General features: G+C 52.7%; 1 protein-coding gene across 1 annotated transcript in view; it reads right to left on the reverse strand.

The window, feature by feature from the left end:
- Dnah17 (dynein axonemal heavy chain 17) overlaps positions 1-21,559 on the reverse strand; it is a 137,513-nt gene that overhangs the window by 52,214 nt on the left and 63,740 nt on the right. The window contains exons 32-47 of the mRNA XM_008849677.3: positions 21,102-21,240; positions 20,732-20,959; positions 20,366-20,503; positions 19,465-19,597; positions 18,289-18,416; positions 17,252-17,400; positions 12,819-13,101; positions 12,540-12,713; positions 12,101-12,308; positions 11,491-11,656; positions 7,717-7,819; positions 6,674-6,821; positions 6,214-6,305; positions 4,114-4,275; positions 3,533-3,697; positions 2,940-3,131 (exon numbers count right to left, since the gene is read on the reverse strand). Coding sequence (XP_008847899.1) covers positions 2,940-3,131; positions 3,533-3,697; positions 4,114-4,275; positions 6,214-6,305; positions 6,674-6,821; positions 7,717-7,819; positions 11,491-11,656; positions 12,101-12,308; positions 12,540-12,713; positions 12,819-13,101; positions 17,252-17,400; positions 18,289-18,416; positions 19,465-19,597; positions 20,366-20,503; positions 20,732-20,959; positions 21,102-21,240 — 2,608 coding nt within the window. The remainder of the gene's footprint in view (positions 1-2,939; positions 3,132-3,532; positions 3,698-4,113; positions 4,276-6,213; positions 6,306-6,673; positions 6,822-7,716; positions 7,820-11,490; positions 11,657-12,100; positions 12,309-12,539; positions 12,714-12,818; positions 13,102-17,251; positions 17,401-18,288; positions 18,417-19,464; positions 19,598-20,365; positions 20,504-20,731; positions 20,960-21,101; positions 21,241-21,559) is intronic.

Genomic DNA, 21,559 nt, shown 5'->3' on the forward strand with positions numbered 1-21,559 from the left:
GTCCTGGAACTCACTATGTAGACCAGGTTGGCCTTGAACTCACAGAGATCCGCCTGCCTCTGCCTCCCGAGTGCTGGGATTAAAGCCGTGCGCCACCACACTGGCCTATTTATTCTTAGTATTTTTTATTATTTTATTTTTATGTGTATGAATGTATTGCCTGCATGTGTGTAAGTACACCTCTGTCATAAATGCCCGTGGAGGTCAGAAGACGTGTCAGATCCTCTGGAACTGGAGTTATGGACCACTGTTAGCTGCCATGTCGGTGCTGGGAATCAAACCTGGATCTTCTGCAAGAGCAGTCAGTCCTCTTAACTGCTGAGCCATCTCTCCAGCCCCAAGGATATATATATATTTTTTAGTCTTTTTGAGACAGGGTCTCCCTGTAGCCCCAGCTGTCCTGGAACTCACTGTGTAGACCAGGCTGGCCTTGAACTCACAGAGATCTGTCTGCCTCTGCCTCCCAAGTGCTGGGATTAAAGGCGTGCGCCACCACCATGCGTCCAGCTCTTCTTTCCTTCTTGAAGTGCTTGGAATAGAAGTCAAGACCTTGCGTTGTGCCTGTTAGACGAGTGCTGTCCTACTGAGCTACATCTCCATCTTCTTTCTCCTTTTTTTCTGAGATTGGGTCTCACTACAACCCTTGATCCTTCTGTCTCCGCCTCCTGAATAATGGGACTGTATGCGTGTGCCACCATGCCTGGCCCCAATATACTTTTAATAAGACCTGAAGTTCTCTGTAATTGTCTAAAAGGTTTAATAGACCTCTAGGGGACAGACCCCTGAATGGCTTAGCTCATCCTTTGGATGCGAACCCCAGTGCCTCAGTTCAGAGAAATGTCACCAAGGCTCTTCACGAGTCCATGCTGGTCAAAGCAGACCTCAGACTCTGTTTTTGACAAGCTATTTTTTTTTTCAAAATTGACAAGAGTCACTGAATTCAGAAAAGCCGAGGCTACAGGTGAATTCTTGCGGGGGAGTGACCTTGGACAGGCCTGCAGGTGGGAGTCCACTGCGACGGCCGCTGAGGCACGAGTGAGGACCTCTTGTTTTTCAGATCACTCAACATGCTGGATAGAGGCTGTCAAATCCGGGCTCAGGGACAAGTGACGAATTCGTCACCTACACCAAGCAGCAGGAAGGGCGGCAGACGCTTCCAGACAGCTTCTGGCAGGGCTGCCCATAGCCCTGCGGTGCCTTGACAGCTGTGGAGGTCAGGTTCCACCAAGCGCAGGCTTTAAACCTGGGTGACTGGAGAAGGCAGGGACTCCCGCCTCTTAGGGTAAAGCTACCGCCAGAACGGTATATTTTGGAAAAGCCTTTGGGCCAAGCAGCCTGGGAAGGCAGCTGGGAGGAACCGTCTCCCTTGGATCCACTGGGGCTCTCTGGCCACTTCCCAGGTGCCCTGGAGACCCTGCGTTGACCGAGACCATACAAGGTTTTTGTTTTCCACTGAGATCTCCCCGGAACCTCTGCAGCTCTGACCTTGGGGCCAAGCCCTCTGTCCTGAGGTCTGAGCTGCAAACTGATGCTCTGCCAGCGTCTTGTCCTGCACGATCGCACGCTGGAGCTCCGTGGACTCTGTTCGCAGCGTCATCTCGGCGGCTCGTCCTGGCACCAGAGTTCCTTGCCCACTTCCACCCTGCCCTCCAGTGCTGCTGAGCCCACCCGACCCTCCGGGGCACTCGTGAACCCCGCGCGGACCAGGACCACGTGTGAGGCCATCTTCAGCGTGCCTGCCACACCTCCCCAAGGGCCACCCCTCTGTCACTCACTCTCCCACGACTCTCCTTTGTCCTGGAACACGGCAGGCCAGCCTCTCTCGTGTTCACACGTGTTTCTTGGGACCAAGATGAATGATTTCCACGTGACGCCCTAAGTGCTTCCGGGTCAGTTCCCGAGCCTTCTCTCGCATCCCTAACTTCCGGCAGGTGCTCGCCTCCTCGGGGACTTACTTTACAGAACGGTGGTAAAGCATCCTGAATGTGCATGTGCCGTGTAACACCATCGTTAGACAACAATGATGCTTGGGAGCCGGCGCTCCTCTAGGACGTGGAGTTCCCTCATCTTTTCTCCACCCTTCTACAGAAGCTGCCTGACAAACAACAGATGATCAGTGTGCAGCTACTTTACCATGGCCGGGGGCTCACGGATCCCCCAAGAATGGGTCAGAGAGCTGCTGTGGCTGATACCCACAAGTAAAAGAACGCTATTGAGTCTAGACACTGCTATCGTCACAGGCACTGAGCTGTGCAGGCTCCAGATGTGCCCCACTCAATCAGCCAGGCCAGGGACTGCTGTAGAGCCATGTGTTGTGGGGAGGGTCCCCTTACAGGCTCCCTGGGCAGGTCTGGCATCACCCAGGCCCTGCAGAGGCAACCTCAGCACAGATGCAGATATGACTGGCAGTATGCCCTGATCAATTGCAGACTCTTCCCAGCACTCTGATGACTTGGTTCTGGCTTAATCGTGTTTGACTAGCACACGCTCCCTGGGAAAGCAAATGTTCAGGAAGGAGGAATCGATAGAAAGCCTCAGTAGTGTGTCTGGGGCACGGGAGACGCTGCTCTAAAGTCCACTCGGTTAATTCAAAATGAGCCATCAGCCCCAGGCTCTGGCATGTAGCAAGAGACCTGGCAATGACTGAATTCTTTAATTTGAAGAACTTGGGACAGTTTAGAATACCCAGTGACCAAGGGCAGGGGTCTAACCCTTTTCCCCGCCAACCCCTGCTGACTTCATGACGCAAGTCACTCGGTAACTGACGCAGGCTAGCTTGCCCTTTCATGGGTGCTCACACCAGTGATTGTGTGTCCTAGTTTTTTCTTTCTAAGATAAAGATGAGGACAGAGGTGACATCCTGTGTCTCTCTTGGCTGGCTTCACTTTGCGAAGGGGTGGGGGTGGGCTCTTGGTCTGCCTCCCTTGGACACTCCTCACCTTGAGATCTACGACCCCATAGCCCTTCTTGAGGGTGATCTGGAACACGTCCAGAGCACTGATGTAGGCGGCCAAGCGTGACAGGCTCTGTTTCCCGCTGCCCCCCACGCCCACCAACAAGGCATTCCCTCGAGGTGACTCCAGGATGCGGTTGATCCTGCAGATATGCGCCACGGCATCCTCAAACAGCACCTGGAGAGGCCAGAGGGATACTGGGGTCACCCGTGTGGAGAACACAGGCCTTTTCTAAGTTCCTGGGGTCATCCCTATGGAGAGTATAGGTTCTCACCAAGGTCACAGGGTCACCCCTATGGAGAGGAGGTCACCCATGTGGAGAGCACAGGCCTGGCTAATCCCTGGTAGGTCTTGATGACATGTGTCTTCCACTTAGCTGAGGTTTCAAATGTGAGGAATTTATAAATGATACTTTATCACAGGTACATACATGTGTAGGAAACAACATAGTAATTTGGGGTTTCCACCAGGGGCCTTGGAAGGCGTCCCCCACAGATAAGGGGCTGCTGCTGTACAATGATTCAGGACGGAGTTCTGCCTGGACCCTTGTCTGGACCGTCAGCTCCAGTGCCACTTACCAAGTTCATGACTGCATTGACTTCATTATAACTGTCTAGGACATCGACAAGAAGCCTGTTCAGGTAGGTCACATCCAAGACAGCCAAGTACTTGGGGTCACCGATCCCTTGAGCAAAGTGGCAGAAGATGTTCGGTTTGGCAAATAAGTGTTCCTCACCAAGTTCCTAGGGTTAATCATGAGATACTTTGATTCTTTTTGCCACCAGGGATAACACCTTGTCAAGGTGGTCCTATGAGGCCCCTAGGATGCTAGGCCATCTCCAACCACTCAAACCATGGCTGCTGTCAGTCCCTACACACTTCTGGGGACCCCCCTCCCATGGGATGGTTCACAATATGGGACTGCATAGAGGACTTGTCATCAGACAACAAAGACCAAGGTGGCCCTGCCCACTCCGAGTAGAGGCCAGGGGGTCATCACTCCCTGAGCGGCCAACTGTTTCTTACTGAATCCACAGCCACATGTTGGAGTCAAAACATAGGTCTTCTCATCTCCTCCAAAGGGTTGTGCCAGAGGCTGTGGGCATCCTTGGCCCCAGACACGTGACCCTCTGGAGTCTCGATCGGTGACTTGACTTACACCAAAGAATTTCTTGGTGGAAGTGATGGTGAGCCTGCGTAACGTCTCCTGGTCTTTCTCATCAACCATCTTGTCCCCATATACCCGCTCAGCCTCATGCAGCCAAAGGCGGACGATGTCCAGGGGGGTTTTCAGACTTTCTGCCGTAGAGAACAAGAGGCCCTGCCCAGATACATAATGCACGGTCAGCACTGCTCCCACTCTGGTCTGTCAGCAGCCCTGGGTGTGCTGGGAGGGCAAGCCAAGTACCGTACATGGATGGAACATGGAGGCAGTTGCCTCCCTAGGGCGTGATCTGTGAAGTTAGCATGACTTCTACTCAGGGCCAGGGGAGCTACTCACTGCTGAGGTCACACACAGATCAGAGGCTGGAGGAGGGGTCTGTGTCCTGAGAGGAATGGGGAGTTTCCTCCCACACAGTGAAGAAGGGATACAGTGGTGACTCTTGGGGGACCAGATGGTCAGGTGATGCTGGACTCATTCAAGGTGAGTCCATAGAGTATTTATTTTTATCTTATTTTTGTCTTTTTGAGACAGGGTCTCCCTGTAGCCCCAGCTGTCCTGGAACTCACTATGTAGACCAGGCTGGCCTCGAACTCAGAGATCCGCCTGCCTCTGCCTCCCGAATGCTGGGATTAAAGGTGTGCGCCACCATGCCCGGCTTCCATAGATTATTTAATAATAATTAATTCATCATTATGCCCATAGATTAAGGACTAGATTTTCAAAGGCCACAACTTGGGCTCTGCAGCAGGTGTTATGGGTCTAGCCTGGGTAAATACAGACAGGGTTGGCAGGTGCTGGCTGAGAGGCTGCAGGTACTCTTTGGGCTCCAGGATTACAGTGACAACAAGATAGACTCTGCATTTATGGAGTGTGAATTCCAAGGGAGATGTAATCAGGAGAGGGAAACAGGGCATACTGTGCTGTGTGTTGGGATTACCACTACAGGGCAATGGGGTGGGGGGGTGTGTGTACGTGTATGCGAGGGGCCTTTGTGCAGTTCAAGTGTGAGGGGACCAGACCAACCTAACCTCCCTGAGCTTCAGATTTCCCATCTGCAAAATAGGGATATGAGACCCAGCTTTATAGTTTGGAGCAGTAAATGTATGTATAATTGACTAAGCATAATGCCTGATTCAGACTAAGAAGTCATCGCACGAGAAGAAACATGATTGTCATTATCACGTCACCATCATCACACTCATCACCATCTTCAGCCTTACCGTCACCATCATCATCGTCACAGTCATCACATGACATCCTCACAATCATCACCATCATCACTAGCCTCACTGCCATCTCCACCATCACCACCATCATCACTGTCACTACCTCCATCAACATCACCATTATCTCAACCCCACCACCACCCTCACTACCATCATCATTACCATTACCATCATCACCACTATCATCACCAACATCACCATCAGTACCACTACCACCACTACCGTCACATCATTACCACCATCACTACCATCAGTACCACCATCACCATCACTACCATCACCATCACAACCCCACCACCACCATCACTACCATCATCATCATCACCATCACCACCACCATCACCATCAGTACCACCACCACCACATCATCATCACCACCATCACTGCCATCAATACCATCATCACCAGTCTCACCACCATCATTACCATCACCACCATCATCAACCCCACCACTATCATCATCACCACCATCACCACCATCATTAGTACCATCATCACCATTATCACCATCAGCACCACTACCACAAACACCATCACATCATTATCATCACCATCACTACCATCAATACCATTATCACCATCATCACCATCACCACCATCATCAAACCCATCACCACCATTAACCACATCGTCACCATCATTACCACTGTCAATCCCACCACATCATCACCATCACCATCGTCAACCCTACTATCATCACCATTACCAGCTCCGTCACCATCATCACCATCACCAGTGTCACCACCACCACCATCACCCTGAGTCCACAGTCGTTTTGCTTTCTCTCCTGAGCACTGCAGAGGGAGAGCACACCCATGGGCCAGGGAGGTGGACGCAGGCAGCGTGAGAAAAAGCTATAGAGCAGTACCTGGAAGATATTGGAGAGGTCCCTGAGGTTGAAGACGTAATGAAACTTAATGGCCGTGGGAAGAAACGTTGCTGTGATTTTCTGATGCAAGGCTGTTAGAGGAAAAATGTACATCGATTCCATGGATGTTTAATGGCCTCAGGAAGTGCAGGGCTTAAAGTTTCTAAAGCAAATGGACTATGAAATGGTGACAATTTAACTAAGAAATCTGCACAGCTTTCCAAGGAGGGTGGGCATTTGCTGGTATTGTAAATCACCCTTGTGCACTGCATTGCTCAACCATCTATCCCCACCTCCCCCCAGCAATTGGATTTTACATAGCTCTAGCTGAGACACAGCATCATTTTGAAAATATTGATTCCAAAGTATAAATAAAATATTTACTAGGGGAAAAGAGGAAGACCTGCCAGCCCATAAAACAGGTTTTACCAACAGGCGAGAGGAGGCAACTCCAGCTTACCCAGTGCCGCGGCCACCAGATGGTTGCTCATTCTCTGGATCACCAGGGGGGCCGAGCGGTAGGACAGGTGCTGTGCCAGGATCGTGTTGTAGATGGTTGTGAGGGCGTCCTGGCCAGGGAAGCTCACGGCAAACACACAGAAATGGCGCTGTGTGGCAACCACAAGCTTCCATCAGGCAGCTCTGGGGGACTAGTAGGCGGCCAAGCCACATTTTTGGGAGACCAGACCCTGTCTACCCTTTTTTGTAAGTCTTTGGGGGCGTGGTTGTGATGCACGGTCTTCCTCCTTCTGCCTTGCATGCAAAATCTCATTGAATACCCACTCTATGTGAGGCAGTCATGGGTACTGCATGGCATCAAGGAAAGCCTTCGCAGGGGCCCAGCATGGCTCAGAGAAGGGTCTGCATGTATGTTCCAGGTCCCTCTGGCTTTGGTAATTTGGAGGGGACATCTGCCTGAGCATGATTGGAGATACAATCTGATAATAATAATAAATTTGAATTTCAGATACCCTGCAATGCTGCTTTGAGCATAAGTCTGTCTTAATGTTATATGGAACCTAGTTATACTAAAAATATTTCTGGTTAATCTGAAATTCAGGTATAGCTGGGGTGTCTGCCGTGTGTGCGTGTGTGTGTGTGTGTGTGTGTGTGTGTGTGTGTGTGTTTTCTGGGGATCTAACCCAGGACCTTGTACATGCTAGGCCTTTTGAGCTACACTCCCAATCTTAACAGTCCTAAGACCAGGCCTTCCAATATAGCCCGTGCTAGCCTTGAACTCATGACCTTTCTGCTGATACATCCCAAGTGCTAGGATTACAGGTGTGCACACCATACCTGGCACGTCTGAATTTTCACTTAGTAAATCTGGCATCTCTGAGGAGGGCTGTTTGGCTCCCCTCAATTTCCTCACATGGAAAAGCATGGAGAGTTCTCTGGAGCATTCCAGCTCAAGGCTCTAACACCCCCAAACCAAGGCTGTATCATTTGTCAAATCTGGCCACAGCCCAGAGCAGCTGACGGGAGTGTTTGACTGTTGCTTACCTGAAGCCTGGGGTCAATGGTGAAGGAGCCAGACGTGGGGTTCATACAAGCCACATACTGACAGTTGTGGACATCCCTTAACGTCAGTTTCTGTCTGTCATACCTGCGTCAGAGCAACCAGCATAAACACTGTGCCACAGGGCTGAGGAGTCTTCCTCCCCTTGAGTGCCCTGCATGTGGGTAAAGAAGGAAACCACAACACTGCAGTAGCACAGAACCACTGTACTTCAGTGTCGAGGGACACTTTGAAACGGAGGCAGAGCATCTTTGAGCATAGTGGGGCTTAAAGTCCAGCTCTCCCTGGAAAGCAGTGGGTCCTATTGGGCTGGCTAACTGCTTGGCACCTTGATACTCCCACCTGTGTGTGAGGTCACTATGAGGGTGCAGGAGCCAGGGCAGGCAAGGGCACCTGCTAGCCGAATATGCTTCCTGCCCCAGGAATACCCTGTACATTTAAAAAAATATATTTTATTCATTATTTTTATTGTATGTGTATGAGTGTATAGCTTGCATGTATGTAACTGCACCTGTGCCGTGCAATGCCCATGGAGGTCAGAAGAGGGCATCGGATTCCCCTGGAACTGGAGTTATAGATAGTTGGATGTTAGCCACCATATGGGTGCTGGGAATCGAACCCAGGTCCTCTGTAACAGCAGTCAGTGCTCTTAACCACTGAGTCCTCTCTCCGGCCCCTACTGTGTGCATTTTTTTGGTTTTTTTTTTTTTTTTTTTGGTCTTTTTGAGACAGGGTCTCCCTGTTGCCCCAGCTGTCCTGAACTCACTATGTGGACCAGGCTAGCCTTGAACTCACAGAGATCAACTGGCCTCTGCCTCCCAAGTGCTGGGATTAAAGGCGTGTGCCGCCACGCCCGGCAGATGCATTTTTTAACTATTTATTTTAAAATTTTATGTGTATAAGTGTTTTGCATGGATGTATGTGAGTGTACCATATGCTTGCAATGCCCACAGATGCCAAAAGAGGGTGTTGGATCCCCTGGACCTGGAGTTATGGATGACTATTAGCTGTCATGTTGGTGCTGGGAACCGAAGCTGGGTCCTCTGCAATAGCAGTCAGTAAGTTCTCTTAACTGCTGAGCCATCTCTCAAGCCCCTTTAGCCAAGGTTGGCCCTGAACTAGAGGCAATTCTGCCTCAGCCTCTTGAGTGCTAGGATTATATGTGTGTGCCAACATACCCATATACCCATATCCTATGGATCACTCAGCTAAATTTTTGTGGGTTTTTTTTTTTTTTTTTTTTTGGTCTTTTTTGAGACAGGGTCTCCCTGTAGCCTCAGCTGGCCTGGAACTAGCTATGCAGACCAGGCCGGCCTTGAACTCACAGAGATCTGCCTGCCTCTGCCTCCCGAGTGCTGGCACTAAAGGTGTGAGCCTGACCTATTTTTTGTGCTTTTTTGAGGTAGGGTCTCATGTATCCTAGGCTGGTCACTAACTCCCTACGTAGCTGAGGGTGACCTTGAACTTCTGATTTTCTTGCCTAAACTTCCTGAATACTGGGATTACAAGTGTGCACCACTAACCTTGGTTTATGTGGTACTTGAAGATGAACCCAGGGCCTTGTGCATGCTAGGCAGGCATACCGCCCACCGTGCCACATCTCCAGACACTCACTCTGCTTATTATCAAGGGAGCCGGGCGCTCTGCGATGTTGGGACAGGGTCACACTTGTGACTTTCCTGCTTTCCTTCCCTTCCTGTGGCCACTGCCTCTTGATAACCGCCAGGAATTACTGGCATGTTCCAGACATTAATCTTCCGTCCATTGTACACAGTTCTCCCATCTGGTGACTATTATGCCTGCCTACGGTATCTCCTGTCATACAGAATTCTCTAACTCTGATATAAACCATGGCAGCAATTTTTTTTTGCCTTTAATTTTGCCATTGGAAACTTTTCTCTGAGACGACCCCCCCAACGCCCCCCAACCCCTCGCCCCAACCTCCTCCATTTCCTAGGCTCCTGGAGATTGACCTCTAGCCTGTAGGCCTGCACTCCAATGTCCCTGCACCCTTCAGTGTCTCTGGGTCAGGCACCCTTCTGCACTGACCCAGATAAGTTCCTAACACGCCCACAGTAGGGGGCCCTTTGTCCCTGCTGTCACCTACATAGATCCTGTTACATTTATTTATTTATTTGTGTGTGTGTATGTGTGTCTGTGTGTGTATGTGTGTGTGTGTCTGTCTGTGTGTATGTGTGTCTGTATGTGTGTGTCTATGTGTGTATGTGTGTGTGTGTCTGTGTGTCTGTGTGTGTGTCTGTGTGTGTCTGTATGTGTATGTCTGTCTGTGTGTGTGTCTGTGTGTGTCTGTGTGTGTGTATGTGTGTGTCTAAGTCTGTGTGTGTGTGTGTGTCTGTGTGTGTGTATGTGTCTGTGTGTGTCTAAGTCTGTGTGTGTGTGTGTCTGTGTGTGTCTAAGTCTGTGTGTGTGTGTGTCTGTGTGTGTCTAAGTCTGTGTGTGTGTGTGTCTGTGTGTGTCTAAGTCTGTGTGTGTGTGTGTCTGTGTGTGTCTAAGTCTGTGTGTGTGTGTGTCTGTGTGTGTCTAAGTCTGTGTGTGTGTGTGTCTGTGTGTGTCTAAGTCTGTGTGTGTGTGTGTCTGTGTGTGTCTAAGTCTGTGTGTGTGTGTGTGTCTGTGTGTGTGTGTCTGTCTGTGTCTGTGTGTGTGTGTCTGTGTGTGTCTGTGTGTGTGTATGTGTCTGTGTGTGTGTATGTGTGTGTGTGTCTGTGTGTGTGTGTCTAAGTCTGTGTGTGTGTGTGTGTCTGTGTGTGTCTAAGTCTGTGTGTGTGTGTGTGTGTGTGTGTGCAGAATACAGAGTCAGTTCTCTCTTTCCATCATGTGGATCCCTGGGATCAAACTCACATCGTTAACCTTGGCAGCACACTAAACCCTCTTGCTGGCTTCTATTGGATCTTTGGAAAACCCAAATCTGCCCCCCCACTTCATTTCTGAGGCTTCTTCAGGGCAAACTGAGGGCAGCTATGGGTCTGGCTGTAGCTGGAGGTTAACAAGTGGGAGGGTCTATTTAGGGGAGAAAGCACAAGGGTCTTGGCGAATCCTCCTGGAGTGTTTGACCCTGGGAAGCCTCGTGGGGGGCTCAGCAGGGCCCTGTGTGGGGGTTGGGCCAAGGCCACCTGGGGGCACCGTCATTACTTCCCTGCCTCCACTCCCTGTCCCACACCTCTCTCCCTTTCTCAAAGGCGTGGTACCCTCTAGAGGGCCCCTGCATGTAGCCATTACTTTGGCTGGGCTGAGCTAGCTAGCTGTTCCCACATACAGCCTCAGGGTGTCCTGGCCCTGGCTGTGGCATCAGGTATTTTGGGATAGTCCCTTGTTAGGGCCATGACCTGGAGCAGTCAGCCTGGCTCTCCTGTTCCATTTCTTGGCAATTGTGGGGAACTCTGAAAACCCACTAAGTGACTGACTTCTGGGGTTCCTATGATCTCAACTCCTCCCGACTTTGGCCTGGACTGCTTGTCACTTTAAGAGGCAGACATCCGGGGCTTAGCTGTTAAAAGTGCGGGCTGCTCTTGCAGAGGACCCAGGTTTCATTCCCAGCACCCACATGGCAGCTAACAACCATTCATAACTTCAGTTCCAGGGGTCAATGCCCTCTTCTGACCACCGTGGGCATTGTATGACATGGGTGCACTTACACACATGCAGACAACACATTCATACACATAAAATTAAAATAATAGATAAAATATTTTAATAAAAAAGGAAGCCCCCACAACTTTTAGCCCATTCATGGCCCTCACCAGTGTCCATGGTCCATGTGCTGGCGGATGAGGGTGTGAGGGGCCACTGTCCCATATTTGTCCACTTCGGGCATGTTCATGTCATCAATGAAGTAGATGAGCTTCTTGGTGCCCGGGGGCCCATAGTTCCTCCCCGACTTCTTTTCTAGAGGCTTCTCCAGCACCCCTGGGGAGGGTAGGAGGTCATCTACCACCCACACATCCTAAGCCAATACCTGGTAGATAGGGCAAGGCTGTGGGCTGTGGGGATGGGGATGGGGTCAGAGGCAGGGAAGCAGGTTCACAGGATGTGCCTGTCCCAGGGAGAGACCCTTAGGGGTATTGTGGGAAGCAGGCCTCTACCATGGACAGCTTCAGAGTAAACACCAGAGGCTGAGGGGCGGGAACTTTGCTCTGGGTCAGCCTAGGTGCTACCCCACCGGTCTGACATATTTTCAGCGGGACCCTCGGTGCCCACCACTGCAGCATCTGCCTGGGGTACTTGGAGGGGCCTTGGCTACTGCACAGGTGCCTCCATGGGGGAAAGGCTAGTGGTCCCCAAGCCTGCAGCGGTGGGGGTGACAGGAAATGGGGTTAGGGAGGTATGAGGATGGAGCCCATCCCATCTCACCCTGCAGCATGGCAGAGGTCGTGTAGAAATTGAAGGGTATGGCCTGCACCAAGTAGTCATCGGTGCTGAGGTTCTCCAGTTTGTCCTCCATCAGCACCGACTTGCCGGTGCCGGCGTTCCCCACCAGCATCACAGGCCAGGACTTCTCCATGAGCAGATCCATGAAGTACCGGATGCGTATGGTCTCCGTGGTGTGGACTAGAGAGGCCTGGGAGTGTGTGTGTGTTGGCGGGGGGTGTTGGAAGGGGAGGGGCTCTCAGACAACCCACCCAGTTCCACCTGGCGGTTGGCGCCAGGTGTGCAGTTCTCAGGGGCTTTCTAAATCCCCACCATCGCTAAAGGATGCTGCTGTTGAAGATGGCTTGCATATGGACAGGCCGCCCAGGCTAGAGTGGGTGGGACACTGAACCGCACTCCCTGCCACTTCTGGAAAGGTTACCTGCAGTGGGACGTCAGGGTCCAGTTGGAAAGCAGGCACTTTGTCCGTCCACGGCAGGAACTTTTTACTTTCTGGGTCAATGTAGTAGTCAAAAATGGTCCCCTGCGAAGGCAACTTGATGGTTTTAAATTCATTGATCCACCACTTGCTGAACTCAACCCGATAATCAATGAGCTGTTTAAAAACAAAATAAGAAAGTAAGAAGCAGCAAAGGGCCCAGCTAAGCGGGCTGCAGGTGAGCCACCATCCAGGTGGCTGGGTCCCCAGGGCACCTGTCACCTGGTCCTGGAACATGGAGCCACCAAAAGCCCAGAAGCAGGCGAAGACAAAGTAGAGCTCGTAGAGCTCCTTGGGGGAGTCGGGAGGAGCGTTCTTCTCCGTGAGCAGGCACTCCAGCAGGTACAGGATGGTCTGAATCACAGTGATCTCAGGCACTGGAGTGATCCTCTTAAATCCAAAGCGCAGCTTGTCCAGGCATGTGGGCAGGTACTTGTCGAAAAGGATGGTCAGGTTGGCCTTCTCCGACTGCACCGTGCGCCTCTCGATCCAGCTGCTCACCACTCTGGGGAGAGGGGCCGGTGACCGCTTTGAGCCCCTCCCGGTAGCAAGCACTTTCTGCCTCGCTTGAGTAACCAGTGGGTGGCCGCAGTGTTGGAAATGTGACTCAGTCTCCCGTGTGACAGTGCCAAATGAGGGCCCCGTCCAGGCTGTCTGCAGATCCTGAGAGGATCTGATGGGGATGCGGGGCTTGTGAGGACTGTGATCTTTCTCTCGGTTGCCGGCCCTGGGGATCTATAAGCCCAGAACACCTGGGAACCTTTAAAGAATGTTTATTTTCTGTAAGAGTTTTGACTGCCTGTATATAGGTGCACCACACGCCTACAATGCCCAGAGAGGCCAGAAGAGGGCTTCAGAGCCCCTGGAACTGGGAACTGAACCTGGGTCTTCTGCAAGAGCAGCCAGCGCACTTAACCACTGAGCCACCTCTCCAGTCCCCACTTTTTTTTTTTGATTCTGTGTCTCGTACTCCAGGCTGCCGTCAAATTCACTTTGTATCTAAGGATGGCTTTGAACTCATCCTCCCATCTTCACTTCCCAAGTTCTGGGATTACAGGCATGCAACACCATGTTCGGTTGATGCTAGGGACGGAACCCAGGGCTTTGTGCAGACCAGGCAAGCACTGTGCCAGCTGAGCTGCACCCCCAGACCCTTGGGGGTCACTCCCGCTGCCACCCAGGAAACATCTGCTCCCAGTTGACGCTAATATGAAGGGCTGTGGGATAGGAGAAGAAGGAAAAGATCTCATATCGTTATCGGGGTGAGGGAAAAACTGAGGCTTGAAGAGAGAAGAGGAGAGGAGCTGGGCTGCCCCATGATGTCATTCCAACCTCTGCATCCAACTGTGCCTTGACCTGAGTCCACGTGTGTGTGCATGCATACATCCATACATGTATATGTAGACAGAGATCTGGTTTCAGTGAGCTGGAGTTGGATTTAACACATTCAATGGAAGAGTCTCAGTCCACACACTAGGCGACTCTTGGGGGCCACTCTGGATTGTGTGGCATGATATCATGCCCTGGCATGGTGGTGGCGAGGGGCAGGGAAGCTGAGCTGGCTACCTGGGCTTGCATGGTGGACCATGGCCAGCAGCTACCTGAGGCAAGTCACTCCACATCCCTGGATCCTAGACTTGCATCTCTAAGCTGGGTTGTGTTTATGTCACCTCCATTTCCGAGGCCGGTGTGGGCTCTTTTTAAAGCTCATAGAAGGGAACCTGGTCCATGGTGAGTGCCAGAGGAGAGTCTGCTGGAAATAAAAATAGTGCCAGTCTCCCTTGAGGATCAGCGAGCTTGGAGTGTGCGTCATTGCCAGGATGCCCGAGGTAATGGCAGGAAGCTCACATTTCCAAACACAGCGAGGTGGCCGTCCACAGCCGGGACCCACGGGCCTCCCCAAGAGCATTCTGGAAGCTCTGCTTCCTTCCTGCTCTGCTGTGGGACAGAAGACAGAGACTTAGGGCAGGGCCCATGGCACCTGCTTACCAGCACGGTAGAGCAACCTTCAAACCAACAATGTCTCCAAACAGAACACGGGGTCTCCATGTGGGATGCACCACGGATGTGAACTCCAGGTGCAGGTGGTCCTCAGCAGGGTGGCCCAAGGTGCAGGGACTCAGGCTGCTGCTTTGCTGTCTGAGCTGAATCCTGTCTGAAGCGCGCTGGCTTCCATCTGTGCACAGACCCAGGCAGACACACTTGGGGGCATTGGGTCCACCTTCCCAACAGGTCCAGGCACTTCCAGCACATTCTCAGAGGCAGCAGAGGCACAGCATTGGTTCTATGTTCCCGTGGGCTGGGGGGCTTCTCCAGCCTCCAGTGCGGCCACCTGCCAGAGGGCTGCTGCTCCTGACTGACTTCAACTTGTTTCTTTTTCCCTCCAGCAGAACTTCCTGTCCTGCTTCTCCTGGGGCACTCGGGGAGTGTGTCCAGTTCCTGCCTCTGCCCTCACCAAATTTACCTCTGGCTCTCTCCTGACTGCCACTATGGCTGTGCCCCATGACCCTGTCTCCTTTTGTACCCCCATGTGGCCTGTGATCCGCCATCTCCTGTCCTCCTGTGTGCCCCACAAGTCTTCATCTTCTGTCTCCCTGCAGTTCAGCAGCTCCTACCCAGGCTCCTTTCAGTCTCTATGTCCTGCTTTCTGTTCATCCTGAAAGCTCAGCCTGTTGCAGAGGGCAGAATGGCAGCCACACCATTCACCCAGACACTCAGAATGTGGCCTCACATAGAGCAGGGGCCCGTATGGGTACAGTTAAGGTAAGGGTCTCCAGAGGAGGGTCTCCTGAATTGCGCTGAGCCCAGACCATGAAGCCTGAGGGAGGGCTGTGGGGCAGGATTGGTCTCAGCCTCTGCCAGCTCCTGGTGGCTCCCAACCACCTGTGGCTAACAGACATGACACTCCAGCTCTGCCTGTCTCTATACAGATGCCTTCCTCCCAGCAGACACTTACTGCAGAAGGAACAAGGAGCCTCAAGCACGGACTTCCACTCTCTTCTCTCCACCCATAGACAGGCATGCACCTGGATACCCCCAGGTTTGGTCCTTGTGCGCAAGCCTGGTTCTCAACTTGACAGAATAAGCTTCTCGTCTCTTGCTGCAGCACCCCCGAAGCACTTGGAGGCAGAGCTTCCAGACAGTTTTGGTTCTGGGGCCGCTCTGTGGCTTCTGCCCCAGTGTGCCACTCTATCCTGAGTTACTGACAGGCACCCGGCTGCCAGGTCCAGGCCAACGTCCTTCTTAAACTTGCTTGTCTCTCAGGTGGGATCCTGTCAGATTCCCGTCTGCTGCAGCTTCTCCCTGGGTGTCTATGTCTCACCACTGGCCCAGAGTCTTTTCTGCCACTGCTTCTGGGAATCTGTTCTGGACTCTTCCTTCCCAACACAGCTGTAAGTTTTGTCCAGAAAATGAACTTCTGTTATCCTGAAGCACACCTTTCCTAGAGAATCCACTTCCCCAGCATGGAATGTTCTAGGGTCTAAAACACACAGCAGGTATCTAGAAAGGGCCAGTTGGATACATGGATGGATGAGTGGATGGATGGATGGGTGGGTGTATGGCTGGCTGGCTGGGTGGGTAGGTGGGTGGATGGATGGGTAGATAGGTAGATGGGTGGGTGGATGGATGGATGGGTGGATGGATGGGTGGGTAGATAGGTGGGTGGATGGATGGATGGGTGGATGGATGGATGGATGGGTGGATGGGTGGGTAGATAGGTGGATGGGTGGGTGGATGGATGGATGGGTGGGTGGCTGGGTGGGTGGATGGATGGATGGGTGGGTAGATGAGTGGGTGGATGGATGGATGGGTGGGTGGCTGGGTGGGTAGATGGATGGATGGGTGGGTAGATGAGTGGGAGGATGGATGAGTGGATGGGTGAGTTGATGGTTCTGTGAATGGATAGATGGATGGATGAATGAGTAGGTAAGTGGACTGGTGAATGGTGGGTGGATAGATGGACTTGTGACTTGCTACCTTCAGCTGAGCTGCTCATCCTGAGCCAGTGGCTCCTGGAATGCTCCACGGGATTTCTGTTCCAGCTGATTCACTATATTGGCTCCAGGCTGTAATTTCTGTGTCCCCTGAATTTCTACTATTCTGTCAACCATTGGCCATGTGTCCAAGCAGGAAAACACGCCCCCAGAATCAACATCGGGTCTGCCATTTCTCAAGACTTCAACCTGTTCTCAAGTCTGTGCCTTCCTCTTCCACCTAGTGGGCCACACACTGTCCACGGGCATGGCCGAGACCCCTCTTCTTGTCACAAACGGTTCCTTCATCCATCCCAGGAGCCTTCCCACAAGTGCCAGTTCTCGTATAGAAGGCTGACCCAGCTCCTGTCCTTTTTGAGAACTCTCTTTCTGCTCAGGTGGAAGGAAGACAAACAGCCTCTCTGTGTAGGCCTCTCCTCTCCGCTGCCCAGCACCGAGCCACAGCTTTTGTATCTGTTTCACCAGCTGCCACGCTGTGATGTCACTGTGTAGCTCCATCCCTTCCTTACACGTCTCGTCCCTTCCCTGTTGTGACACTGAAGTGAAATGGCACGTGGTACTTATGTGAATGGATGGGGACATGCAGGCATACACCCTGACACAGCCGCTGCCCGCTTTCTCTGCCACAGCGTGAGAAAGGAAAGGCCAAACCCTACTTACGGGTTCCACCCAAGATCAGCGGGGTTGATGTAGAGTATGCCGGCCCTGGAAACGGTGGCCGGGGTGGCTGTCCTCAGGTGGCTGATCTCAAACACCAGCCTCATGGTGCGATTCAAGGGGATTCGTTCATTACTGGCCAGGGTGAGGACCTAAGGAGGGGAGAGCAAGCCCATTGGTCAGTGGTGGTGCCCCAGTGAGACGTCACCGAGGGAGGTAAATACCGCCACACTGACTGTCTACATCTCTTGGACCTCCTTGCTTTCAACTCCCTCCACACCCGGCCTGGCTCCTAGGCAGCGTGGACAGCTCTGTACACCATCTGGCACTGTACAGTTACATTAAATTTTCTCTTCCTTCCCGCCAAGGAAATTCTCCTGTGTCCTCTTCTACCCAGTTGAGAAATCCTTTTTCGTTTTTTTTTAAATCTTTTTAATTTATTACTTTATGTATATATGTGTATTGCCTGCATGTATGTAAGTTCACCTGTGTCGGGCAATGCCTGTAGAGGTCAGAAGAGGCTGTCGGATCCCCTGGGACTGGAGTTATGGACAGCTGCCATGTGGGTGCTGGGATTCGAACCTGGGTCTTCTGCAAGAACACCCAGTGTTCTTAACCACCAAGCCATCTCTCCAGCCCCTTCATTTTTCTTTTTGGGACAAGGTCTCGCTGTGCAGCTCAGGCTGGCCACAAACTCATGGTTCCTGAGTGCTGGGGAGAATTATTTTCTTACACTGCTTCTAGACTATTCTAAAGGCCTTTTTACCTAACCGAAACAACTTGTGAGTTAGAAAATGTGCTCCTGAGCTTTACCCCAGCAACACTGGCAGGCTGAGGCGCAGGCAAATCTGCCTTCTATGTGGAGAATGTCTTGTGGTGGCTGCTGTCCACAGTTCATGTCTTTGTGTTCTAGTTTCAACAGACTCCCTCCCGGGCCCTGCCCACCCCCAGCACTGTGTGCGCACTGTGCGTTGCCCTCTCACTGCCCCTTCTCACGAGGGCGATATGGGGAGACAGCTGGGAAGCCAGGAGCCATGCACCTTGTTGTCATCCATGACGGTGTTAAGGGACTCGATCCACATGGGGTCTATGTCCCCATCCAGGACAATCCATTTGGGACCATCGTGCGTGATATTGGCCAGGTCCCGCATGATGGTTGAGAACAGACCTGTAAGGAGGCAGTCCGGTGACACTTGTGGCCACGTCTGAGGGGGCTGAATGGTATGACAGGCACTCTGGGGCCTTCACTCCTTTACCCCCAGAGGAACCTGAACCCACGTCTGAGGGGGCTGAATGGTATGACAGGCACTCTGGGGCCTTCACTCCTTTACCCCCAGAGGAACCTGAACTTGGTCTGGCTTTCGATCCCTCAGAGGTGGCCTGTCCCCTACTTTAGAGGGACAACAGTTCCCTCAGAGAGGAGGCTGGCTCATTCCCCTCCTCCCTCTTGCCCTGATGACCGGCAGCCTTCCCTCTTTGAGGTTTCTATCCCAAGCCCTACCCTTGCCCTCTTCTGAGCCCCACTTCCCACCACTGAGCCCTCCGTGGCTCCTGCCTGCCTCAGTCTTTTGAGATCAGCAAGCTCGGGTGGCACGACACCTCTATGTGTGGCCCTCCACTCACTGATTCATTCACCCACGGATGCATTCTCCGTATGTCCCACATGGAAAAGGACTGGGGAGGGCTTGGGGACAAAGCCCTGGACAGTCAAGACTCTGTCACTCACAGAGAGCTTGCTTCTTCACGAGGGACAACTGAGGTGCCCATGTAGAAATGTGAGCCTTTCGCACACAGGAGTGGGGAGGGACAACCAGAGAGAGGAGGCAGGTAGGAGGGGAGGGTGCTGCCTCCCATGGGGAACAAGGCCTTGCTTGGCTTCTGTCCCAGACCCTGGTGGACAGAGGCCTGACCTTCACTACCAGAGGTGCGGGGTGGGGGGTGCTGCAACGCTCAGTACAGCCCATGGGTCCACCTCAGGGTAGGGGGCTCCCCTTAGCCTGCTGGGTTGGTCTCAGCCTCCTTCCCTGCCTGGTGCACTGTGCCTGGCGTGCCCCAGCACTGACCGATCAGCCCTTTTCCTTCTTGGCCTGGGCCCATGTAGGCTGTGCACCCTCTCAGGGAGCCTGCCTAAGTACACGGCTGAGTCTTAGAAAATGCCACTGCACTGAGCCCAGAGAGCGTCAGGGAGGCGACTCCCCTACCTCCCCGCTCCTTACCGTCTTTCCACTCCCTGGTCGCTGGGTTGATGATACCAAACAGTTCATCACAGGTGACAGCCTTTGGGTCCAGGTCCACAGTCACCGGCTTCCTCTTCAGGCTCTGATAGGTCTTGTTGAGGGATCTGAGGACCTGGCAAGGGCGGACGTCACTCACGTGACTCGACATCCACAGCACCTGCACCCAGGGCCCTGCATGCGGTTTTCATGGGGCAGCCCTTTATGCGGTCCCTGACAGAAATCTTTGTTAACTTCCTGCAGCATCCCTTCTCTGGGCCAGGTTGCCTTGGTGAGTGCAGGTGGGTCGGCATCCCAGATCCCAGAGAGTACACAAGACTGCACTAAAACCCTAAAAACCACAGGCTTCGTACGTTCTCGATGCACAAGGAATACACTGAAAAAACATTCAGGGAAGAAAACTACCTGTAATTCTTCTACCCAGAGAAATGGATTTTAAGAACTTGAGGATATCTGTGTGTGAGTTTGTGTACACACGCGCACGCTCGCACGTACACGCATATATATCTTTTTGAAAAGAAAGCTGAGTGCTTGTAGTTCCTGCTTTTTAAACAATGACTTGCTGCTGAGTTCCCTTGTGACTAGTCTTTGTTTTAGTACACATGTATGTGTCCGTGTGTGTGTGCATGTGGAGGCCAGAGGGTAACCTTGGGTATCACCCTCATAAATGTCATCCGTTTCCTTTAGAGACAGGGTCCCTCATTGGTCTAGAGCTCACCAAGCAGACCAGGAAGGGCTGGCCAGCAGGCACATGACACTATGGGTTTTTACTGGGGATCAAACTCAGGTCTTTGTGCCTGAGAGGCAAACACTTTACCAACTGAGCTATCCCCCTAACCTTCCCTGCGACCTGGTTTTGGAAATGACTTTTGGTATAACGTGCCTGGGATTTGCCACTGCCTGCGTTCCCGATGACAAACACCGAGTGTCGGACTTGCAGTAACTCCTCCAGCTGCACCACCTTCAGCACAAAGCTGTCCTCGGCCTGCAGCCTGAGCTCTATGATGCTCTGCTTGATGATCTGGAGGGTGCCGGGAGGGTGGGGCGCAGTCAACACTGGCTTCCGGCACAGCTCGAGATGCCTTCAGCTTGGGTGTGCTCGCGATTCTACCACTGATGCTACCCAGAACCCACAGTCTCCCAGACCCCAAACAGCTCTCCATGTGACCCTCAGCACTGAGACCTGGGGTAGACAGGGGAGTTATAAGCAAAGTGGGGGGTGGGGGTGGGTGGAGGGGGAACCAGTGACCTTCTCAAAATTCAGGTCTCGCTTCCGGGGCACATCCAGGGCAGGGAAGAGGTCCCCAATCAGCCCCATAAACACCGGCAAGTCGTCAGTCACAATCTTGGGGATGTTGAAGTCTCTCAGGGCCCTCATGAGCACCTGATCCTCTGCTCGGGTAGGGTCCGCTCTCTTCAGGGAGCCAGCCACTACCAGCACGGATTTGATGGCCCGCAGGCCCCAGTCATAATGGTCCTGTGGGGAGGGTACAGACATGTATGTGCCTTCCCAAGCCTTGGCCACCTGGCCAGTGTCTGACCCAGGGTGGCTCTGGGGTCCCCCAAAGCTGGCCTGTGTGCCCCATGTTCTAGGAGCCCCAGGAACTGGAAGCACACACCTGCTTTGAGAGCAGCTCTTTGCACAGGGTGTAGAGTGTGATGAACTTCCGGGCCAGCAGGCGGGCATCCAAGAAGCCCTCGGCCACCAGCATGATCTCACAGATCAGTTCAAAGTCAGGGACCACCATTGCACAGGGCCTGAGAGATAAGCAGTCAGCTGTGTCTCTCCTTTGTCCTCCCCAGCTCCTCAGGCTCATCTTCCCCTCCTCACCTAGGGTGTGTATCTCCTGCCAGTCAACCTTCTGGGAACTGGGGACAGTGCTGGGATCTAGCCCTCCCCTATCCTTACCCCCATACCTGCTCTGCCTGACTCGTTTCTAAGAATCCTGGTATTGACCAGCAGATGTGTCAGCTGGGGATCACTCCAGGGCTTTTGAAGGACCTGCCTGTCTACTACCCCACTCCATCTCAGGAACTGGTCTTGTGCTCCTCTTCCTCCCCCCTCCCCCTCTCTCCC

The sequence above is a fragment of the Nannospalax galili genome, unplaced genomic scaffold, assembly GCF_000622305.1.
Source record: "Nannospalax galili isolate Female #2095 unplaced genomic scaffold, S.galili_v1.0 scaffold945, whole genome shotgun sequence".
In the NCBI taxonomy this organism is placed as follows: Eukaryota; Metazoa; Chordata; class Mammalia; order Rodentia; family Spalacidae; genus Nannospalax; species Nannospalax galili.